This window comes from Squalius cephalus, assembly GCF_949319135.1.
Source record: "Squalius cephalus genome assembly, chromosome: 15".
NCBI lineage: Eukaryota > Metazoa > Chordata > Actinopteri > Cypriniformes > Leuciscidae > Squalius > Squalius cephalus.
This window is the reverse complement of record NC_137136.1, coordinates 352,501-377,500: the sequence shown is the minus strand read 5'-3', so window position 1 is coordinate 377,500 and position 25,000 is coordinate 352,501. Positions and strand designations below refer to the sequence as shown.

Genomic DNA, 25,000 nt, shown 5'->3' with positions numbered 1-25,000 from the left:
CACACTCCTCACCCTAACCCAGAACACACTCCACACCCTAACCCAGAACACACTCCACACCCTAACTCAGAACACACTAACCCAGAACACACTCCTCACCCTAACCCAGAACACACTCCTCACCCTAACCCAGAACACACTCCTCACCCTACTCACCCTAACCCAGAACACACTCCTCACCCTAACCCAGAACACACTCCACACCCTAACCCAGAACACACTAACCCAGAACACACTCCTCGCCCTAATCCAGAACACACTCCTCGCCCTAATCCAGAACACACTCCTCACCCTAACCCAGAACACACTCCACACCCTAACCCAGAACACACTCCTCACCCTAACCCAGAACACACTCCACACCCTAACCCAGAACACACTCCACACCCTAACCCAGAACACACTAACCCAGAACACACTCCTCACCCTAACCCAGAACACACTCCACACCCTAACCCAGAACACACTCCTCACCCTAACCCAGAACACACTAACCCAGAACACACTCCACACCCTAACCCAGAACACACTAACCCAGAACACACTCCTCACCCTAACCCAGAACACACTCCACACCCTAACCCAGAACACACTCCTCACCCTAACCCAGAACACACTCCACACCCTAACCCAGAACACACTCCACACCCTAACCCAAAACACACTCCACACACTAACCCAGAACACACTCCACACCCTAACCCAGAACACACTCCACACCCTAACCCATAACACACTCCACACCCTAACCCATAACACACTCCACACCCTAACCCATAACACACTCCACACCCTAACCCAGAACACACTCCACACACTAACCCAGAACACACTCCACACCCTAACCCAGAACACACTCCACACCCTAACCCATAACACACTCCACACCCTAACCCAGAACACACTCCACACCCTAACCCAGAACACCCTAATCCAGAACACACTCCTCGCCCTAACCCAGAACACACTCCACACCCTAACCCAGAACACACTCCACACCCTAACCCAGAACACACTCCTCACCCTAACCCAGAACACACTCCACACCCTAACCCAGAACACACTCCACACCCTAACTCAGAACACACTAACCCAGAACACACTCCTCACCCTAACCCAGAACACACTCCTCACCCTACTCACCCTAACCCAGAACACACTCCTCACCCTAACCCAGAACACACTCCACACCCTAACCCAGAACACACTAACCCAGAACACACTCCTCGCCCTAATCCAGAACACACTCCTCGCCCTAATCCAGAACACACTCCTCACCCTAACCCAGAACACACTCCACACCCTAACCCAGAACACACTCCTCACCCTAACCCAGAACACACTCCACACCCTAACCCAGAACACACTCCACACCCTAACCCAGAACACACTAACCCAGAACACACTCCTCACCCTAACCCAGAACACACTCCACACCCTAACCCAGAACACACTCCTCACCCTAACCCAGAACACACTAACCCAGAACACACTCCACACCCTAACCCAGAACACACTAACCCAGAACACACTCCTCACCCTAACCCAGAACACACTCCACACCCTAACCCAGAACACACTCCTCACCCTAACCCAGAACACACTCCACACCCTAACCCAGAACACACTCCACACCCTAACCCAAAACACACTCCACACACTAACCCAGAACACACTCCACACCCTAACCCAGAACACACTCCACACCCTAACCCATAACACACTCCACACCCTAACCCATAACACACTCCACACCCTAACCCAGAACACACTCCTCACCCTAACCCAGAACACACTAACCCAGAACACACTCCTCACCCTAACCCAGAACACACTCCACACCCTAACCCAGAACACACTCCACACCCTAACCCAGAACACACTCCTCACCCTAACCCAGAACACACTAACCCAGAACACACTCCACACCCTAACCCAGAACACACTCCACACCCTAACCCAGAACACACTCCACACACTAACCCAGAACACACTCCACACCCTAACCCAGAACACACTCCACACCCTAACCCAGAACACACTCCACACCCTAACCCAGAACACACTCCACACACTAACCCAGAACACACTCCACACCCTAACCCAGAACACACTCCACACCCTAACCCAGAACACACTCCACACCCTAACCCAGAACACACTAACCCAGAACACACTCCTCACCCTAACCCAGAACAGACTCCACACCCTAACCCAGAACACACTCCTCACCCTAACCCAGAACACACTCCACACCCTAACCCAGAACACACTCCACACCCTAACCCAGAACACACTAACCCAGAACACACTCCTCACCCTAACCCAGAACACACTCCACACCCTAACCCAGAACACACTCCACACCCTAACCCAGAACACACTAACCCAGAACACACTCCTCACCCTAACCCAGAACACACTCCTCACCCTAACCCAGAACACACTCCACACCCTAACCCAGAACACACTCCTCACCCTAACCCAGAACACACTCCACACCCTAACCCAGAACACACTAACCCAGAACACACTCCTCACCCTAACCCAGAACAGACTCCACACCCTAACCCAGAACACACTCCTCACCCTAACCCAGAACACACTCCACACCCTAACCCAGAACACACTCCACACCCTAACCCAGAACACACTAACCCAGAACACACTCCTCACCCTAACCCAGAACACACTCCACACCCTAACCCAGAACACACTCCACACCCTAACCCAGAACACACTCCTCACCCTAACCCAGAACACACTCCTCACCCTAACCCAGAACACACTAACCCAGAACACACTCCTTACCCTAACCCAGAACACACCCACACCCTAACCCAGAACACACTCCACACCCTAACCCAGAACACACTCCTCACCCTAACCCAGAACACACTAACCCAGAACACACTCCTTACCCTAACCCAGAACACACCCACACCCTAACCCAGAACACACTCCACACCCTAACCCAGAACACACTCCTCACCCTAACCCAGAACACACTAACCCAGAACACACTCCTTACCCTAACCCAGAACACACCCACACCCTAACTCAGAACACACTCCTCACCCTAACCCAGAACACACTCCACACCCTAACCCAGAACACACTAACCCAGAACACACTCCTTACCCTAACCCAGAACACACCCACACCCTAACCCAGAACACACTCCACACCCTAACCCAGAACACACTCCTCACCCTAACCCAGAACACACTAACCCAGAACACACTCCACACACTAACCCAGAACACACTCCTCACCCTAACCCAGAACACACTAACCCAGAACACACTCCTCACCCTAACCCAGAACACACTCCACACCCTAACCCAGAACACACTCCACACCCTAACCCAGAACACACTAACCCAGAACACACTCCACACACTAACCCAGAACACACTCCTCACCCTAACCCAGAACACACTAACCCAGAACACACTCCACACACTAACCCAGAACACACTCCTCACCCTAACCCAGAACACACTCCTCACCCTAACCCAGAACACACTCCACATCCTAACCCAGAACACACTCCTCACCCTAACCCAGAACACACTCCACACCCTAACCCAGAACACTCCACACCCTAACCCAGAACACACTAACCCAGAACACACTCCTCACCCTAACCCAGAACACACTCCTCACCCTAACCCAGAACACACTCCACACCCTAACCCAGAACACACTCCACACCCTAACCCAGAACACACTAACCCAGAACACACTCCTCACCCTAACCCAGAACACACTCCACACCCTAACCCAGAACACACTCCTCACCCTAACCCAGAACACACTCCACACCCTAACCCAGAACACACTCCACACCCTAACCCAGAACACACTAACCCAGAACACACTCCTCACCCTAACCCAGAACACACTCCACACCCTAACCCAGAACACACTCCTCACCCTAACCCAGAACACACTCCACACCCTAACCCAGAACACACTCCTCACCCTAACCCAGAACACACTCCACACCCTAACCCAGAACACACTCCACACCCTAACCCAGAACACACTAACCCAGAACACACTCCTTACCCTAACCCAGAACACACTCCACACCCTAACCCAGAACACACTCCACACCCTAACCCAGAACACACTCCACACCCTAACCCAGAACACACTAACCCAGAACACACTCCACACCCTAACCCAGAACACACTAACCCAGAACACACTCCTTACCCTAACCCAGAACACACCCACACCCTAACCCAGAACACACTCCACACCCTAACCCAGAACACACTCCTCACCCTAACCCAGAACACACTAACCCAGAACACACTCCACACACTAACCCAGAACACACTCCTCACCCTAACCCAGAACACACTCCTCACCCTAACCCAGAACACACTCCTCACCCTAACCCAGAACACACTCCACACACTAACCCAGAACACACTCCTCACCCTAACCCAGAACACACTAACCCAGAACACACTCCTCACCCTAACCCAGAACACACTCCACACCCTAACCCAGAACACACTCCACACCCTAACCCAGAACACACTAACCCAGAACACACTCCTTACCCTAACCCAGAACACACTCCACACCCTAACCCAGAACACACTCCACACCCTAACCCAGAACACACTCCTCACCCTAACCCAGAACACACTCCACACCCTAACCCAGAACACACTAACCCAGAACACACTCCTCACCCTAACCCCAGAACACACTCCACACCCTAACCCAGAACACACTCCTCACCCTAACCCAGAACACACTCCACACCCTAACCCAGAACACACTCCACAACGGTGCGGATGTGAAGGCTTGAGCAACATGTGACACGCGTGTGTTCGCACAGCACAGTCTAGAACAGGGTTCACCAATCTCGGTCCTGGAGGGCCGCTGTCCCTGCAGAGTTCAGCTCCAACACCTGTTTGGAAGTTTCTAGTATGCCTAGTGAGACCTTGATTAGCTGGTTCAGGTGTGTTTAATTGGGGTTGGAGCTAAACTCTGCAGGACAGCGGCCCTCCAGGACCGAGATTGGTGAACCCTGGTCTAGAAGGACAGTGTTCGCTGTTAGTTCACTCAGGGTCTAGGCTTGGGAATCGAAAATCAGTTCTGATTCTGGAATCGAATACTTGAGGTCAGGGATCGGATGCTTGTTATAAAATAAAAATATCGATTCCTTTGTGAGCATTTCAATATGACTTTAAACCGTTCAAGCGCGAGAGACTCTAATATTCCTGCCGTCTCTATAATAACACTAATCAAACACTTTCCAAACACTCTTTAATCGGTAATATCCATGAAGACAATTCACCTTTATTTCTGTAGTGCTTTATTCAGTACAGATTATGGAATGATTATTAAATGAATGATAAACATAAACAGACTGGCGGCAATTTGACAATTTAAGTGACTCATGATGATGAAGATGAAGATGATGATGATGATTTGTAGCTCAACATTCAGCACTCGCGACTAGGGGTGTATGATATATCGGCTGATATATGTTCATTATTAATGTTATCATTATCGGCACAATAAGAAGATTTGTCTGATATATTAAAGCCGATAATGTATTATTTCCTCCAGCTGAGACGCTTCTGATGCGACTGTTAGACATGATGGCTCTGAAGTGCTTGAAATATGATTGGCATCACTTCAAAAAAGGAAAATTCAGAGTTCAGAGCAACATGTGCAGATCTGTCATATCGGCTACAGAACATTATAACGAGAACATCATCATCATAATTGTGTGATTGGGTCGTGACTTTAATGGTGAGACTTTTGGTTTTGTAATCAGGCTCTCAAAAAACAAAAACAAAAAAAAATTCACAGGGCGTCTAATATAATAAATTTTAATTTGGATTTAGATATACCGGCTTATATATCGGTTATGGGCTTTCAGATATAAAGAATTATCGGTTATCAGTATCGGCCAAAATCTTCATATCGCTGCATCCCTAAACTATATTTTCCTTTTCAAAGTGATTCCAATCATATTTCAAGCAATTCAGAACCATCATGTTGAACAGTCGCATCTGAAGGACATAATACACTATTCATCGGCTTTCATATATTCACTTATCAGCCGAAAACAATAACATCAAAAGTGCACATATACTCTCGACTCCAATAGAGGAGGATGAAGAGAAAGGGCTGCACACAAACTCGCCTGTGTTTGGGTGTTTAACCGCTTGTCTTCTCTGATCATGTGACAGGAAGTGCTGTCGGAGCTGCTGCTGGTGTGTGGGTGTTCTCAGGCCGTGTCCGTGTGTGAGGATCTTCATCCCGAAGCGGATCCTGCAGGGAGGAAGAGGAAGAGGAAGAGGGATGAAGACGACACCGGTCCTCCCTCCAAGAGGCTGCTGGGAGACGGGACTCGACCCGCTGGAGCTCCGGTGCGCTGGGAGTCCACCGACACACACATCACCATCAGGTAGAGACTCACTCACTCACTCACACACACACTCACTCTCACACACACACACACACACACACACACACACACTAGAGATCCGTGATGCGTACGGATCAGCTCCACACGGTTCGGCTTGCATGTGATTCACGGATTAACTGCTAAATTTAACCATCATAGAGTGAAAAAATCGGGACTCGCACGTTATCTGTGCACGATTTTCAAATAGTTGTATCTCGACCAAATATTGTCCTATCCTAACAAACCATACGTCAATGGAAAGATTATGTATTCAGCTTTCAGATGATGTATAAATCTCAATTTTAAAAAAATTACACATAAGACTGGTTTTGTGGTCCAGGGTCACACATTATCCTGGGAGTCCCCCGCCACTGCCATCAGGTGTCTCCGTCTGATGATGTCACATGCTTTATGATGATTGCGCTTTTCACTGTCGAGTTTCTGCACTGACGTGAGTTTCTCGCGGGAACACTCTCCCTCAGCCGGACTGAGTGGCAGAAGAGCTGCTGAGTGATTTAATTGGGGAAAATGTGAGTAAAACGAACAATTATCGGTTTAAACTAAAGGTTGGATTCGATATAGTGTTCCTTACAACTCACCAAAGGTCCAGTGATCCGTGGATATTAACATGCAGCAAGAATCCTGTTTCCTGACCTTTATATCAGCCTGATTTCCACACCGGGGAAATACATAATACATGTGCCTGTGAACGCTTTATATAAACGCAATATAGGTTTAAATCCATGAGATCACTTATATCAGTGTTATTTTATCATCATATCGTCCAGCCCTAAACTTGTGTAGATTTATGTCAGTTTTTATTTAAAAACATCCAATTACCGTATTTTCCGGACTATAAGTCGCACTTTTTTTCATAGTTTGGCTGGTCCTGCGACTTATATTCAGGTGCGACTTATATATCAAAATTAATTCAGACTGAGATGAACCAAGAGAAAACATTACCGTCTACAGCCGCGAGAGGGCGCTCTAGTTGGCGGAGTTGTTCAGAAGCGACACCAAGGATGAAGAAAATGATGTGGAATGAGATCGCGGGAGCTTGTGAACTTGTTTACTGGTAACTTGCTTGTTAGACTCGCTGGCTTATGTTAATTTAGCCTATTCAGCCTCCCAGGTATATGTTCTTTATTCTATTGTTTAGCTGAATAACTGTTAATGTGTTGCGTTAACATACCGGACACCTAACGTTACTCAGCCTGTTGTTCTGTGTGCTACTGTGTAGTTGAATAACTTGCCTTTCCAGATTAAATGTCTGTTCTTGGTCTTGGATTTTCTGAAAAAAAATTCTAAATAAATGCGACTTATAGTCCAGTGCGACTTATTGATGTTTTTTTCCTCTTCATGACGCATTTTTTGACTGATGCGACTTATACTCCGGAGCGACTTATAGTCTGGAAAATACGGTATGCAGAAAATATGATGGTAAATATTTAATTGATGAGTTGTCAATACAATATATAACAATACAATATATAGGGTGTGATTTTACCCCATAATTCAGCATATCGACACAAAATAATCACAGCAAATCCAGCGTTCTCTGCCTGGATCCAGATGTTTCTGTGAATCGCAGCGATTCATTCGCTTCTCTGTTCTGTAGCTTTCAGCAGTGTGTGAAAATATTCCTCAGATTTCTTGTCAAATCTATTTGTACAGTCAATCTCAAAGCTCTCTCCCATTTTAGATGTGTTTTGTGTGGTTTTCACGGCATTCACACTGAAAACAAATATTGCCACTCAGTGTTTCTGCCACTCAGTGTCTCTGCCACTCGGTGTGTGTGTGTGTAACCGCACAGATGGTGATGTCACACGCATACTCTCTACATATCGTTTCAAAGCATCTTTACAGAAAATGTGTTTCTACATTAGAATTAAGAGTGATCTGTTTCCAGAGGTGTTTAATGTGATCGTTCATCATATCCTGTTTAGCGACCTCACCATGGAGATTGTGCGCTTTCGTCTGATTGGTCCGCTGGCTCACACGGTGCTCACAGACACACTCCGTCCAGCCAGTGAGGTGAGAGACTGATGACATCACACTCTTGCGCTGTGATTCTCTCTGTGATTGGCTGATGACTCTCTCTGTGATTGGCTGATGACTCTCGCTGTGATTGGCTGATGATTCTCTCTGTGATTGGCTGATGATTCTCTCTGTGATTGGCTGATGACTCTCTCTGGTTCCTGTAGATGTTGAGTGGCGAGAACGAAAGCCTCCATCAGCAACAGACACACACTTTCCAGCTGCTGAGAGGTGAACGAACACTGAGGTCACATGACTCTCTGATGGAGGCGGTGGATGCCTGATGGTGTGTGTGTGTGTTTTACAGGAGTGTGTTCCACAGCTGAGCTCCCAGCAGGCTGTGTGTTGGGACTGACTATAGATGATCCCAGACTGACTTTACCTCAGAAACGTGGAAAAACTGTACCTGACCTACAGCCCAGCACAGGTGTGTGTGTGTGTGTGTGTGTGTGTGCGCGTGTGTGTGTGTGTGTGTGTGTGTGTGCGCGTGTGTGTGTGTATATATGACCCTGAGCTCCGGGAGCCTCTGCGCCTCCATGCAGAGTAACCAGGTTCGAATCCTGGCAGGGCCTGAGATTCTCTCACACTCTTACACACGCGCAGTAGCAGACGGTCATGACGAGTGTGTGTGCTGTCATGTCTCACACTCACACACACTCACACACATATATACACACACACACACACACACACACACAGCAGACTGTCATGATGAGTGTGTGTGTGTGTGTGTTTCTCCCACTAGAGGAGGATGGTGTGCGGGATCTGAGACTCAGAGGAGTGCCGGCTCACTGCAGTCAGAGCTCGCTGTGGGACGAGTCGATTCGAGAGTGTGTGACACGCGACCGACTGTCGGATCAGGTAAACACACGAGACACACACTGACTGGATCAGGTAAACACACGAGACACACACTGACTGGATCAGGTAAACACACGAGACACACACTGACTGGATCAGGTAAACACACGAGACACACACTGACTGGATCAGGTAAACACACGAGACACACACTGACTGTCGGATCAGGTAAACACACGAGACACACACTGACTGGATCAGGTAAACACACGAGACACACACTGACTGTCGGATCAGGTAAACACACGCGACACACACTGACTGTCGGATCAGGTAAACACACGAGACACACACTGACTGTCGGATCAGGTAAACACACGAGACACACACTGACTGTCGGATCAGGTAAACACACGCGACACACACTGACTGTCGGATCAGGTAAACACACGAGACACACACTGACTGGATCAGGTAAACACACGAGACACACACTGACTGTCGGATCAGGTAAACACACGAGACACACACTGACTGGATCAGGTAAACACACGCAACACACACTGACTGGATCAGGTAAACACACGAGACACACACTGACTGTCGGATCAGGTAAACACACGCGACACACACTGACTGGATCAGGTAAACACACGAGACACACACTGACTGGATCAGGTAAACACACGAGACACACACTGACTGGATCAGGTAAACACACGCAACACACACTGACAGGATCAGGTAAACACACGCGACACACACTGACTGTCGGATCAGGTAAACACACGCGACACACACTGACTGTCGGATCAGGTAAACACACGCGACACACACTGACTGTCGGATCAGGTAAATAACATCCGATCGGATTCCAGTGATCCGGATCAAGAGTTTCTGGTGATCTACAAACATCAGCCTCATGACCTCTAGAGCAGCTTCTCAAACCTGTCAATCGTTTATACAGCGCTTTATACAATCCAGAGTGTTTCAGAGCAGCTTCACAGAGATAACAGGGAAATAATGCAACAGAGTTTGATTCCAGAAGAAAGTAGCGTCACAGTCCAGCTTAGGGAAGTTCAGTGATGCTTCATTTCTGTTGTGAAAAAGTTATTAATTTAGTTCATTTATATAATAAGCCGCTCTGGAGAACATCAGCCCTGCACATCTGTGTGTGTGTGTGTGTCTCTCTCTCTCTCTCTCTGTGTCTCTCTCTCTCTCTCTCTCTCTCTCTCTCTCTCTCTCTCTCTCTCTCTCTCTCTCTCTCTGTGTGTGTGTGTGTCTCTCTCTCTCTCTGTGTGTGTGTGTGTGTGTGTGTCAGGAGCTGAACTGCAGGAGTGATCTGCTGGTTCCTGGCTCTCCTCTTCTTCTGCTGTGCTGGTTCTGCTGGTCCATCATGCGGGGCGTGTGTGTGTGTGTGTGTGTGTGTGTGTGTGTGTGTCCCTCTCTCTCTGTGTGTGTGTGTGTGTGTGTGTGTGTGTGTGTGTGCTGATGAGCTCAGGTGTGATGATGAGGGACACTTCAGGACAGGTGTGAGAACCTCTGCTCGAGAACAGAGAACAATTAAACGACACTTTCCGTGTGTGTGTGTGTCTAGTGAGATCAAATGATAAATCTACTGCAGGATCTAGGAAAAATCTAATTGTTATTAAAACAGAAAATGTTGCTATTAGTAATCAAAAACAATTTCTAAAGCTAGGTCTTTTAAACATTAGATCTCTCACACCTAAGGCAGTTATTGTAAATGAAATAGTCACAGATAATAGCTTCGATGTACTTTGCCTTACTGAAACCTGGCTTAAACCAAATGATTATTTCGGTCTAAATGAGTCTACTCCATCAGGATACTCCTATAAGCATGAGCCCCGTCTGATTGGTCGTGGCGGCGGTGTTGCAATGATCTATAAAGATATTCTCAATGTTACTCAGAAAACAGGTTATAAGTTTATTTCGTTTGAAGTACTTGTACTAAATGTTACGCTCTTAGATGTTAGAAAAACATCCCTATTATCTCTAGCCTTGGCTACCGTATATAGACCGCCTGGGCCTTACGCTGATTTCCTAAAAGAGTTTGCAGATTTTCTCTCAGACCTATTAGTCAATGTCGATAATGCATTAATTGTTGGAGATTTTAACATACACGTAGATAATCCAAATGATGCGTTAGGGGCTGCGTTTACAGATTTATTAAACTCCTTTGGGGTTAAGCAAAACGTTACCGGACCAACTCATCGTTTTAATCATACACTCGATTTAATTATATCACATGGAACCGATCCAACCGATATAGATATCATTCCACAAAGTGATGATGTTACTGACCATTACATGGTAACTTGCATATTACGTACTCCTTTAATATATCATGCTGCGCCGTGTTATCGATTAGGCAGAACAATCCTTCCATCCACCATAGATAATTTTTCAAATAGCTTATATGATCTGTCTCAGCTGCTCAGTGAACCCAAACAAACAGATGAACTAGAGGAATTAACTAGCACTATGAGCACCATTCTCTCTGGAAAATTGGATATTGTTGCACCCATTAGATTAAAAAAGGTCAGAGAGAAAAGTAAAGCACCATGGTACAACAATACTACGCATGTTCTAAAGAGAGAAACCCGTAATTTAGAGCGTAAAAAGACAGTATGTCACGTTATAAAAAGGCCCTATAAGCGGCCAGGGCTGAGCACCTCCGCAAACTAATAGAAAACAACCAAAACAATCCTAGGTTTTTATTTAACACCGTGGCTAGACTAACAAATAAACGGATGTCACCTGAACAAAATATTCCGTTACAGTTTAGTAGCAATGATTTCATGAAGTTCTTCACTGAGAAAATAGAAAACATCAGAACCACAGTTGTAAACGTTCAATCCTCAATCGCGCCTTATAATTCAGCCTCAACTATCACCCCGCAAGAACAATTACAGTGCTTTACAACTATAGAACAAAAAGAGTTAAATAAACTTATCACTTCATCTAAAACAACAACATGTTTATTAGATCCTATACCCACTAAACTACTGAAAGAAGTGTTACCTGTAGTGGAAGAGCCTCTCCTCAATATTATTAACTCATCTTTATCTTTAGGTCATGTTCCAAGAACATTTAAATTGGCAGTTATAAAACCACTCATTAAAGGAGAACTCCGGTCAATTTTAACATTGAGCTCATTTTTTTGTACATTTGGAGTGCTGTCAATACAGAGAACAACTACAAAAATCGGTGTTGCCTACACCGAGTTATTCTATTTTTAAAATTTGCACCCTGTTGACTTCAATGGGGCAAGTACTAAACCTGCTTTTAGGCTCTTAACATCCTTGATGTGTCATTACAAGTGCACAGAAAATGTGAGTGATTCCTTCTGAGTGAACACGAGTGGATCTGACTGCGGTAGATGTAAAAGATATGTATAAAAATGATGTTATTTAAGCCAGCGCAAATACCTGTTTACATCCTGTTTTTCGGTTGAAGTCCAAAGTAGTCGATTGCCGAGTTCACGCGCATAGGTTTAGTTACCTATGATCACGCGCGTGAACTCGACAATCGATTACTATGGACTTCAACCGAAAAACAGGATGTAAACAGGTATTTGCGCTGGCTTAAATAACATCATTTTTATACATATCTTTTACATCTACTGCAGTCAGATCCACTCGTGTTCACTCAGAAGGAATCACTCACATTTTCTGTGCACTTGTAATGACACATCAAGGATGTTAAGAGCCTAAAAGCAGGTTTAGTACTTGCCCCATTGAAGTCAACAGGGTGCAAATTTTAAAAATAGAATAACTCGGTGTAGGCAACACTGATTTTTGTAGTTGTTCTCTGTATTGACAGCACTCCAAATGTACAATAAAATGAGCTCAATGTTAAAATTGACCGGAGTTCTCCTTTAAGAAACCACAATTAGATCATAATAACCTAGCAAATTATAGACCCATTTCAAATCTTCCTTTTATGTCTAAAATACTAGAAAAAGTTGTCCACCCAACTGGGCTCTTTCTTGCAAGAAAATGACACCTATGAAAAGTTTCAGTCTGGATTCAGACCGCATCATAGCACTGAAACTGTGCTCATTAAAATCACTAATGATTTACTATTAGCTTCTGACCAAGGCTGTATCTCAATACTAGTTTTACTTGATCTTAGTGCTGCGTTCGATACTATAGATCACACAATACTCTTAGATCGACTACAAAATTATACTGGTGTTCAAGGACAAGCATTAAGCTGGTTCAGATCATACTTATCAGACCGCTACCATTTTGTCTATTTAAATGGAGAAAAATCGATCATAACTCCAGTAAACTATGGAGTGCCGCAGGGATCTGTGTTAGGCCCTCTATTATTCTCAATATATATGCTGCCACTTGGAAATATTATAAGGAAACATGGAATTAGTTTCCATTGTTATGCTGATGACACTCAAATATATATTTCATCACGGCCGGATGAAAACGCTAAATTATCCAAATTGTCAGAGTGTGTTAAAGATATAAAAGATTGGATGACGCGCAATTTCCTTTTATTGAATCCAGACAAGACAGAGGTACTACTCATCGGTTCAAAAAACCACCCACAAAACCTCTCACACTACAACTTTAACATAGTAGGATGTCCTGTTACTTTATCCTCTACAGTGAAAGACCTGGGTGTTATACTAGACTGCAACCTGTCTTTTGAAAATCATATTTCATGTTACAAGAACAGCCTTTTTCCACCTTAGAAACATTGCTAAGCTACGTAACATGCTATCAGTTTTTGACGCAGAAAAGCTAGTTCATGCGTTCATGACCTCGAGACTAGATTACTGTAATGCTTTATTAGCAGGTTGTCCTGCATCCTCAATAAACAAGATACAGTTAGTCCAAAATGCCGCCGCTAGAGTTCTTACTAGATCAAGAAAATATGATCATATAACACAGATTTTATCATCACTACATTGGTTACCTATAAAGTCCCGTATTAATTACAAGGTATTGCTACTGACTTATAAAGCCCTAAACGGCTTAGCTCCAGTCTATTTAACGGACCTTCTATCGCCCTATAATCCATCGCGCTCTTTAAGATCACTAAATTCGAGGCTTTTGGTCATACCTAGGATATCCAGATCCACCAAAGGAGGGAGAGCATTTTCACATTTAGCTCCAAAACTCTGGAATAGTCTTCCTGATACTGTTCGTTGCTCAGACTCGCTCTCCCAGTTTAAAACTAGATTAAAGACGCATCTCTTCAGCCAGGCATTTATATAATACTTTTAATCTTACAGTTAAATCCGGCCTCTAGTTCATAAACGCCAGAGGAGAACTGGCCCCCGACTGAGCCTGGGTTCTCCCAAGGTTTTTTTTTTTGTCACCTGATGGAGTTTTTCGGTTCCTTGACACTGTTGCCTTTGGCTTGCTCAGTTGGGGATACTTAATTTAATTAATCAATCAACGATACTATTGATCAGCTTTACCAAACGTGGACGTTTTCCACTAGAAACAAACATTGATGTATTCTTTTAATTTAATACCGTGAAGCTGCTTTGATACAATCTGTATTGTGAAAAGCGCTATATAAATAAACTTGACTTGACTTGACTTGTCTCTGTGTCTCTCTCTCTGTGTGTGTGTGTGTCTCTGTCTCTCTCTCTCTCTCTCTCTCTCTCTCTCTCTCTCTCTCTCTCTCTCTCTCTGTGTTTGTGTGTGTGTGTGTCTCTCTCTCTCTCTCTCTCTCTGTGTGTGTGTGTCTCTCTCTCTCTCTCTCTCTGTGTGTGTGTGTGTGTGTGTGTGTCTCTCTCTCTCTCTCTCTCTGTGTGTGTGTCTCTCTCTCTCTCTCTCTCTCTCTCTCTCTCTCTCTCTCTCTCTCTCTCTGTGTGTGTGTGTGTGTGTGTCTCTGTGTCTCTCTCTCTCTCTCTCTCTCTCTCTCTCTCTCTCTCTCTCTCTCTCTGTGTTTGTGTGTCTCTCTCTCTCTCTCTCTGTGTGTGTGTGTGTGTCTCTCTCTCTCTCTGTGTGTGTGTGTGTCTCTCTCTCTCTCTCTCTCTCTCTCTCTCTGTGTGTGTGTGTGTCTCTCTCTCTCTCTCTGTGTGTGTGTGTGTCAGGAGCTGAACCGCAGGAGGAGTGATCTGCTGGTTCCCGGCTCCCGGCTCTCCTCTTCCTCTGCTGTGCCGGTTCTGCTGGTCCATCATGCGGGGCGTGTGTGTGGAGAGGAGCGTCGGCACTGGGGCTCCGGCTGGGATCTGCTGCTTCCCAAGGGATGGGGAATGTCCTTCTGGGTCCCGCTGGTGCGTCTCATCTCACGTCTCTCACGTTTCCTCTCAGACTTGTTTTCGTGAAACGAGCGTAAAGGAGACGGTGTAAAATAGAGGTTTCATACGTTGTAAAATGGGGTCATTACACCAGTGTAGTGTACACAGGCTTGGGAGGGTTACTTTAAAAATGTATTCCGTTACAGTTACAAATTACTTCATAAAAAAAGTATTCAGTAACGTAATCCAAGTACTATAATATGAAAGTAATGTAACTGATTACTTTTGGATTACTTCAAGGTCACGTATATAAATAAAGTAAAAAATAAAAAAAAAACTTTTATTTATTAAGAATTTGGCCTTAACACAGGCCTGAATATATATTTATGTAAAGGGCTATACAGACATCTAGTGGCTAATGTATGGTATTACAGATTGTTTTCTTTTATTTTTAACACATTTTTAACTAAAAAATAAAAACATTTAATTTTTTTTACACAATCTACATATTAGTTTATTTTAAAATAGGCCTACATGTTGACTAAAGCCGTGATCTTTCTTAATTTGCCTGACTGAACTTGTGGCGTTGGCAGTGGGAGTTCCCCTATGTTACCTAGACAGCGAACATCCCGTTACGTGAAACAAGATTAAGAAAGGACATTTTGGGTACTAAAAAAGCTACCCTCCGAATTTCTACAAAATAGCAGCGGAATTTCCATGAATTAAAAGCGATTTTACCCGCAGGCAGCGTCGTTTAGCAGCAGTAATTCAATCTGCATCTGAGGAGATTGTAGACAGTTGTTATTTGCACATGCACCAGCGCGTGGCACACGCGAGTCATTACTGGCAACAGAACCAGGAACTACTGTATAATCAAGCAGCGCTTAATATGTGTTATTATGCCAAAATAATTATTTATATAGTTTTAAATGAAACCATTGTAATCCTGAAAGTATTCCCCCTTTTTTCAAAATGTAACTATAATCTGATTACTACGTTTTTTGACGTAACTGTAACGGATTACAGTTACTGGATTTTTGTATCCTGATTACATAACGCCGTTACATGTATTCCGTTACTCCCCAACCCTGAGTGTACACCAGTGTAGAGTACATCAGTGTAGTGTACACACCAGTGGGCGATGACCACTAGGGGGCCGTGGAACACTTTCAACAGGGATATAAGATAAGTCGTCAAATAAATTGTACAAAACTGTTTGCAATGTGAGAACTAAGGGCCGTTGTTGGTTGATAAGCGATCGGACTGTGTTTACTGTGAAGGAGCCGCTCTTTACAGTCGTCTGATCACTGCTGTCCTCACAGCGTGGAACAATACATCGCAATGCAAAAATGCAACAATATATATCGTGGATAGAAATAAAAATTACCATGTGGGAAAATAAATCAATTTTTCTGTTTTAGTGTCAGTACTGCATTAAACTACTGTATATAATGTTGAATATAATGTATAGTAATGCGATCGGGGAACATGTGTTGCTCCTGATAATGCCAGGTCTGAGTTACTAGTAAAAGCGTCCTGCATTATTATTTTAATATATCTAGTCAGTGACAGAGTTCATATTCGTTTAAAATAATGCTGTATTTTCAGCTTCAGAATCATGAATATTGTTATTCTGGTCTCTATTGTTCATTGGGTTTCAGCACCAAGTCCAAGACTATTCATTTACACACACAGAATGTACTATCAAATTTATTATTTTAATCAACAGTTGATCTTGTGTTAACCTTTTACCACACGTGTTGGAGTATCGCTTTAATACCAGTTTCGTGATGTGTGTCGAATCGCGTCATGAGGGCATCGTTACAGAGCCAATCACAGCCGGATCTGGAAGCTCAACGAGTCCTGCTTTCTCTCCGTACGACGTCTCCTCGCGCTCCGTCTCAGATGTCCACCGTGATCTCCTGTCGGCGCGTGTGACGTCTAATGGCAGGTGTGTGTTGTCTTCAGGTGTATCGTGGCGTTCGAGTCGGCGGCCTCCACATGAGTGTCAAACACTCCCAGTTCATGGGTCAGCCTCACTTCCCTCACGATTACCCAGACTGCCCTGCAGGAGAGCGCTTCCAGTCCGAGCAGGAGCAGGAGCTTCTGGAAAAGTTCAAAAGGTGGGATGGGAGATGTTGAGAAGTGTTGTTTTGTGTTTTTTGTGTGTCCATGATACAATAGAGAATCACTTTTGACTGTTTCAGACGTCCTCCATCAAAACGCACCAACTACGTCAAACATGGCTGCTTGGCGCCGTTCCGTTGCCCCTGGCAACAGCTGACGGAGGAGTGGGAGGAGCTAGTGAGTCGGAGCGAAGAGACGGACAGCAGAGACCAGACACCGTTCACTGTTCTGAGGTCAGTCAGTCTAACCCCGATGGCTTATGTAATTGCCATTGTGTATGAAATGTGCTATATAAATACACTTGCCTTGCCTAACAGTATATTCAGGTACAGAGATGAATAATTAACTCTAAATGTAAAATAACACTTTGTTCTGTGGCTTCGTGAGAGTGTATGTCGTAGAGGCAAGCTGTGTGCCATCCAGCAATGGGAACTACAAACCAAGATGGCCACCTGGTCCCGGACTACAGTTACCAGTTCCTCAGCGGTGGGACAGCTGTTAATGAGCTGAGAACAGAGAGACTGCCTGTGTTTGTTAGAGAGCATAAAGAGTTGATTATTAAAGGGATAGTTCACTTTGAAATTAAATGTTGGTATGTTTTAGCTTACCTCAAGGGCATCCAAGATGTAGGTGTCTTTGTTTCCGCAGTAGTTTCAATTGTGATATTTTTAGGTCAACCCGTTCTTGTCTGTCAGTCATATAATGCAGGTCTGTGGTCACTGTCTCAAAGAGCATGCACAGAGTCCAAATTAAAACAATTCCCCATCGTAAGTACACATTGATGGCCTAAGACACGAAACGAGCGGTTTGTGTGAGAAAACGAACAATATTTATATCGTTTTTACCTCTTGTACACTTTCCGGCACTTGCGCAGACTAAAGGCGCGCGCCCTCAGATCACTTGGACGTGGTTGTGTACAAGAGGTAAAAACGATATAAATATTGTTCGTTTTCTCACACAAACCGCTCGTTTCGTGTCTTAGGCCATCAATGTGTACTTACGATGGGGAATTGTTTTAATTTGGACTTCTCTGTGCATGCTCTTTGAGACAGTGACCACAGACCTGCATTATATGACTGACAGACAAGAACGGGTTGACCTAAAAATATCACAATTGAAACTACTGCGGAAACAAAGACACCTACATCTTGGATGCCCTTCAGGTAAGCTAAAACATACCAACATTTAATTTCAATCCCTTTAAAAAGAAACCAGTGACTTGATCTCAGCCTGGACTCGATTTATGAAGCAAGCCCCGCTTTGGTGATACGCTACCTCTCACGAGACCACAGTTCACTGTAAAAAAATAAATATAGTTCCATCTTTGTTAAAGCTGGATTTTGTTGTTTTATTAACATTAATGACACAGACAACACTAGGGATATTAGGCTGCTGTCACTTTAAGACCAGAATGCACTGGTATTTAGACATAATTGTGTGTTGCAGGAGTCTGAAGGAGCTGCGGCTGCTGTCTGGTTGGATCCGGCGTCGACTGCGTCTGCGCGTGACCCCTGACCCCCCGCTGACCCGGCTGCACGTGACCCCTGACCCCCCTCTGACCCGGCTTGGCGTGACCCCTGACCCCCCTCTGACCCCTGCGGCGGCTACAGCTCTACAGCAGGAGTTCAGGCGTTCTCTCCTCTGGGTGCGTCTGCGTCTGCTGAGTAAAGGCCAGCCTGCGCTGCACGCCATGGTGTGTGTGCCCACGACCTCTGACCTCCAGCTGCTGCGCACAGATGGACACAGCAGCGGCCCGCAGGAGCCCCGACACACAGATCACCCGAGGGACCGGAGCGACCCTGCGGATCCGGAGCGTCGGGAGCGTGTCCTGCGGGGGGTGTGTCCTCCTCCTCTTCCCAGGGTCGTGTCCCACTGCAGCCGGCAGACTCTGGGATGGGTCACGCAGGGCGACTTCTCTCTGACCTCTGGGTGTGGAGAGGCTCTGGCCTTCGTCAGCCTGACTGGCCTCACACACACACTCCTCACGCAGACACAGGACCAGCGTGGACTCGTGCTCCTGCGCAACCCCTCGTCCCTGCAGTACCGCTTCGCCCAGATCAGCCTCGACACCTGAGCACACACACACACACACACACACACACATATACACACACCTCGTCCCTGCAGTACCGCTTCGCCCAGATCAGCCTCGACACCTGAGCACACACACACACACACATATACACACACCTCGTCCCTGCAGTACCGCTTCGCCCAGATCAGCCTCGACACCTGAGCGCACACACACACACACACACACACACACACACACATATACACACACCTCGTCCCTGCAGTACCGCTTCGCCCAGATTAGCCTCGACACCTGAACGTCAGTCCGTCACATGACTGTGTTCCTCATGAGCTGCTGTTCTGTGATCTCCTCCTCCATGCATGCCGAACTTCCAAGACCATGTGCTGAATTTTTTTTTTTTTTTTTTTTGAAATTGAGAGAAACTCTTCACATCATGAATTTGTGTTTTTTTTCTGCTGGGATTTGAGTGATATTTGATTTGCGAAGAAATTTTATTTTGTTTAAAGGTACAATATGTAAGATTTTTGTAATAAAATATTCAAAAACCACACACATTTCAGTGTGATATATTTCATGCAGTTGTGTACTTGTATAACTTTGTTTTGCATTAAAAATACGAGACAGGCAGGAGTTCCACACCTTGTAAAAATCTCCTCAACTTTGTGGTGCTTTGGCCGTCCTCAGTGGAAAAAGCTCCACCCACTTTGAACAATAATCAAATACAACTAAAAGAAGCTCATTTTGTTTAGAGCTCTTGGGGAAAGGACCCATCAAATCCACACTCAGCATGTATCCGGGTTCCACCACTGGTGTTGATTGCAAGTAACTTGACAGCTTTGAAAATTATGGTTTATATTTTTGACAAGTTTCACATTCCTTACACTATTTCCATACGTCAGCTTTTATGTTTGGCCAGTAAGCAATTTCCATCCTAGACACGACCACAACGCATGATGCAGTCAGCCGGATCCGGGCCGTATCCAGATCAGATGGAGGACCTGCGCCTAGACACGACCACAACACATGATGTAGTCAGCCGGATCCGGGCCGTATCCAGATCAGATGGAGGACCTGCGCCTAGACACGACCACAACGCATGATGTAGTCAGCCGGATCCGGGCCGTATCCAGATCAGATGGAGGACCTGCGTCTAGACACGACCACAACGCATGATGTAGTCAGCCGGATCCGGGCCGTATCCAGATCAGATGGAGGACCTGCGCCTAGACACGACCACAACGCATGATGCAGTCAGCCGGATCCGGGCCGTATCCAGATCAGATGGAGGACCTGCGCCTAGACACGACCACAACGCATGATGCAGTCAGCCGGATCCGGGCCGTATCCAGATCAGATGGAGGACCTGCGCCTAGACACGACCACAACACATGATGCAGTCAGCCGGATCCGGGCCGTATCCAGATCAGATGGTGGACCTGCACCTAGACACGACCACAACGCATGATGCAGTCAGCCGGATCCGGGCCGTATCCAGATCAGATGGAGGACCTGCGCCTAGACACGACCACAACGCATGATGTAGTCAGCCGGATCCGGGCCGTATCCAGATCAGATGGAGGACCTGCGCCTAGACACGACCACAACGCATGATGTAGTCAGCCGGATCCGGGCCGTATCCAGATCAGATGGAGGACCTGAGCCTAGACACGACCACAACGCATGATGTAGTCAGCCGGATCCGGGCCGTATCCAGATCAGATGGAGGACCTGAGCCTAGACACACCTAGTGTGCACCACAGTAGGTAAAGTGTGTTGTGTGTATTGATTATCCAAAGTGTTCAATTAAACCTCCTCTAGTTTCTGCTCAGGCAACATTAATGATGCAGCATCCAGTGTTAGTCACACACTTTACCTTCATGAGATGTGAGTGTGTGTGTGTGTGTATCAAGTTTTTTATACAATACTATTTCATTTTGTCATGTTTTTCCTTCAGGCAAAGTATCAAACTCTGTTTTTTCATGTTACAATGTTTATTTAAAAAAATTCACAATACTCCCATAACACTTAGACAGTTATGCATTCAAAATGAACCCTTTTATAAACTCAGTTAGACACACACACTCACACACACACTCACTCACTCACACACACACACACACACACACTTGCACACACGCATTTAGATACACTCTCACTCGCACACACAAATGCACATATTCTCTCACACACACACTCACATACACTCAGACACACTGAGTGTTAGTTCTGTTCGTCCTGCAGGCTCTCTCTGTCTTTCTCTCTCTCTCTCTCTCTCTCTCTCTCTCTCTCTCTCTCTCTCTCTCTCTCTCTCTATGGCTCGTCCTGCTGTATTCCGCTGTTGCAGGTGAATTTAGACGCCAGCGCTCCATATTTATTGTCGTCTGGCTGCGGCTGCACTTTGTCCGTACAACTTTTCCCTGAAAAACACAAACAAAATTATTATTATATTATAGTCACTTCCGGCTCGACCCCTGGACTATCAGGCGTTAGAGAGATACCTGGAATCTGGCCCATAGAAATGAACACGCTGTCCATCTTGATTCTGGGACGAGCTCGTGCGATCAGGAAAACTCCAGTGAATGCCAGCAGACACCTGAGCCACACACACACACACACACACACACACACACACACACACACCTTAAACCACAAACACAAATATTGTTATAAATAAAATGGTAAAAATGTTGAAGAAATGCTCACCCGACCACAAACATAATGCAGTAAATCACAGATAAACCATAAAATTCTTCATAAAATAAAATGCCTAGAAATACAAATAGATTTTGTTAGTTATTTTTGGGATGAAACGCAACCGAAACACATTTGAACTCGACTGACCGGCGACGATGGCGCTGGCGGTGAAGAACACGTAGTTGATGGGCACGATCTCAGTGGCGTCGAACAGCTTCATGGCCTGATTCAGAAACCTGAGGCGATCGAAGAGACCAGCGGGATTATTCCCAGCAAAATACTGAGAAGTGTGTGTGTGTGTGTGTGTGTGTGTGTGTGTGTGTGTATCTAACCCTGAGGCGATCGAAGAGACCAGCGGGATTATTCCCAGCAAAATACTGAGAAGTGTGTGTGTGTGTGTGTGTCTAACCCTGAGGCGATCGAAGAGACCAGCGGGATTATTCCCAGCAAAATACTGAGAAGTGTGTGTGTGTGTGTCTAACCCTGAGGCGATCGAAGAGACCAGCGGGATTATTCCCAGCAAAATACTGAGAAGCGTGTGTGTGTGTGTGTGTGTGTGTGTGTGTCTAACCCTGAGGCGATCGAAGAGACCAGCGGGATTATTCCCAGCAAAATACTGAGAAGCGTGTGTGTGTGTGTGTGTGTGTGTGTGTGTGTGTGTGTCTAACCCTGAGGCGATCGAAGAGACCAGCGGGATTATTCCCAGCAAAATACTGAGAAGTGTGTGTGTGTGTGTGTGTGTGTGTGTGTGTCTAACCCTGAGGCGATCGAAGAGACCAGCGGGATTATTCCCAGCAAAATACTGAGAAGTGTGTGTGTGTGTGTGTGTGTGTGTGTGTGTGTGTGTCTAACCCTGAGGCGATCGAAGAGACCAGCGGGATTATTCCCAGCAAAATACTGAGAAGTGTGTGTGTGTGTGTGTGTCTAACCCTGAGGCGATCGAAGAGACCAGCGGGATTATTCCCAGCAAAATACTGAGAAGTGTGTGTGTGTGTGTCTAACCCTGAGGCGATCGAAGAGACCAGCGGGATTATTCCCAGCAAAATACTGAGAAGCGTGTGTGTGTGTGTGTGTGTGTGTGTGTGTCTAACCCTGAGGCGATCGAAGAGACCAGCGGGATTATTCCCAGCAAAATACTGAGAAGTGTGTGTGTGTGTGTGTGTGTGTGTGTGTGTGTCTAACCCTGAGGCGATCGAAGAGACCAGCGGGATTATTCCCAGCAAAATACTGAGAAGTGAGTGTGTGTGTGTGTGTGTGTGTGTGTGTGTGTGTGTGTGTGTGTGTGTGTGTGTCTAACCCTGAGGCGATCGAAGAGACCAGCGGGATTATTCCCAGCAAAATACTGAGAAGTGAGTGTGTGTGTGTGTGTGTGTGTCTAACCCTGAGGCGATCGAAGAGACCAGCGGGATTATTCCCAGCAAAATACTGAGAAGCGCGTGTGTGTGTGTGTGTGTGTGTGTGTGTGTGTGTCTAACCCTGAGGCGATCGAAGAGACCAGCGGGATTATTCCCAGCAAAATACTGAGAAGCGTGTGTGTGTGTGTGTGTGTGTGTGTGTGTGTGTGTGTGTGTGTGTGTGTGTCTAACCCTGAGGCGATCGAAGAGACCAGCGGGATTATTCCCAGCAAAATACTGAGAAGCGTGTGTGTGTGTGTGTGTGTGTGTGTGTGTGTGTCTCTAACCCTGAGGCGATCGAAGAGACCAGCGGGATTATTCCCAGCAAAATACTGAGAAGCGTGTGTGTGTGTGTGTGTGTGTGTGTGTGTGTGTGTGTGTGTGTCTAACCCTGAGGCGATCGAAGAGACCAGCGGGATTATTCCCAGCAAAATACTGAGAAGTGTGTGTGTGTGTGTGTGTGTGTGTGTGTGTGTGTGTATCTAACCCTGAGGCGATCGAAGAGACCAGCGGGATTATTCCCAGCAAAATACTGAGAAGCGTGTGTGTGTGTGTGTGTGTGTCTAACCCTGAGGCGATCGAAGAGACCAGCGGGATTATTCCCAGCAAAATACTGAGAAGCGTGTGTGTGTGTGTGTGTGTGTGTGTGTGTGTATGTGTGTGTGTGTGTGTGTGTGTGTGTGTGTGTGTGTGTGTGTGTGTGTGTGTGTGTGTGTGTGTGTGTGTGTGTGTGTGTGTATCTAACCCTGAGGCGATCGAAGAGACCAGCGGGATTATTCCCAGCAAAATACTGAGAAGCGTGTGTGTGTGTGTGTGTGTGTGTGTGTGTGTGTGTGTGTGTGTGTGTGTGTGTGTGTGTGTGTGTGTGTGTGTGTGTCTAACCCTGAGGCGATCGAAGAGACCAGCGGGATTATTCCCAGCAAAATACTGAGAAGTGTGTGTGTGTGTGTGTGTGTGTGTGTGTGTGTGTGTGTGTGTGTGTGTGTGTGTGTGTGTGTGTATCTAACCCTGAGGCGATCGAAGAGACCAGCGGGATTATTCCCAGCAAAATACTGAGAAGTGTGTGTGTGTGTGTATGTGTGTGTGTGTGTGTGTGTGTGTGTGTGTGTGTGTGTGTGTGTGTCTCTAACCCTGAGGTGATCGAAGAGACCAGCGGGATTATTCCCAGCAAAATACTGAGAAGTGTGTGTGTGTGTGTGTGTGTGTGTGTGTGTGTGTGTGTGTGTGTG

The 25,000-nt window shown here is 46.0% G+C and overlaps 2 protein-coding genes across 3 annotated transcripts in view; one reads left to right on the top strand and one right to left on the bottom strand.

Moving 5' to 3' along the window:
- Positions 1–19,729, top strand: part of pop1 (POP1 homolog, ribonuclease P/MRP subunit) — a 35,497-nt gene extending 15,768 nt beyond the window's left edge. Inside the window, exons 8-16 of the mRNA XM_079894114.1 lie at positions 6,231–6,448; positions 8,395–8,482; positions 8,653–8,716; positions 8,793–8,912; positions 9,231–9,346; positions 15,375–15,557; positions 17,490–17,644; positions 17,729–17,881; positions 19,095–19,729. Of these exons, the coding sequence (XP_079750240.1) occupies positions 6,231–6,448; positions 8,395–8,482; positions 8,653–8,716; positions 8,793–8,912; positions 9,231–9,346; positions 15,375–15,557; positions 17,490–17,644; positions 17,729–17,881; positions 19,095–19,722 (1,725 nt within the window). The 3' untranslated portion in view covers positions 19,723–19,729. The remainder of the gene's footprint in view (positions 1–6,230; positions 6,449–8,394; positions 8,483–8,652; positions 8,717–8,792; positions 8,913–9,230; positions 9,347–15,374; positions 15,558–17,489; positions 17,645–17,728; positions 17,882–19,094) is intronic.
- Positions 19,730–21,661: 1,932 nt separating this feature from the next.
- Positions 21,662–25,000, bottom strand: part of nipal2 (NIPA like domain containing 2) — a 13,781-nt gene continuing 10,442 nt past the window's right edge. The window contains exons 9-12 of one of the 2 annotated variants that reach the window (XM_079894115.1): positions 22,525–22,613; positions 22,387–22,450; positions 22,182–22,276; positions 21,662–22,100 (exon numbers count right to left, since the gene is read on the bottom strand). In XM_079894115.1, the coding sequence (XP_079750241.1) occupies positions 21,994–22,100; positions 22,182–22,276; positions 22,387–22,450; positions 22,525–22,613 (355 nt within the window). In that variant the 3' untranslated portion in view covers positions 21,662–21,993. The remainder of the gene's footprint in view (positions 22,101–22,181; positions 22,277–22,386; positions 22,451–22,524; positions 22,614–25,000) is intronic. The other variant, XM_079894116.1, reaches the window with a different exon arrangement.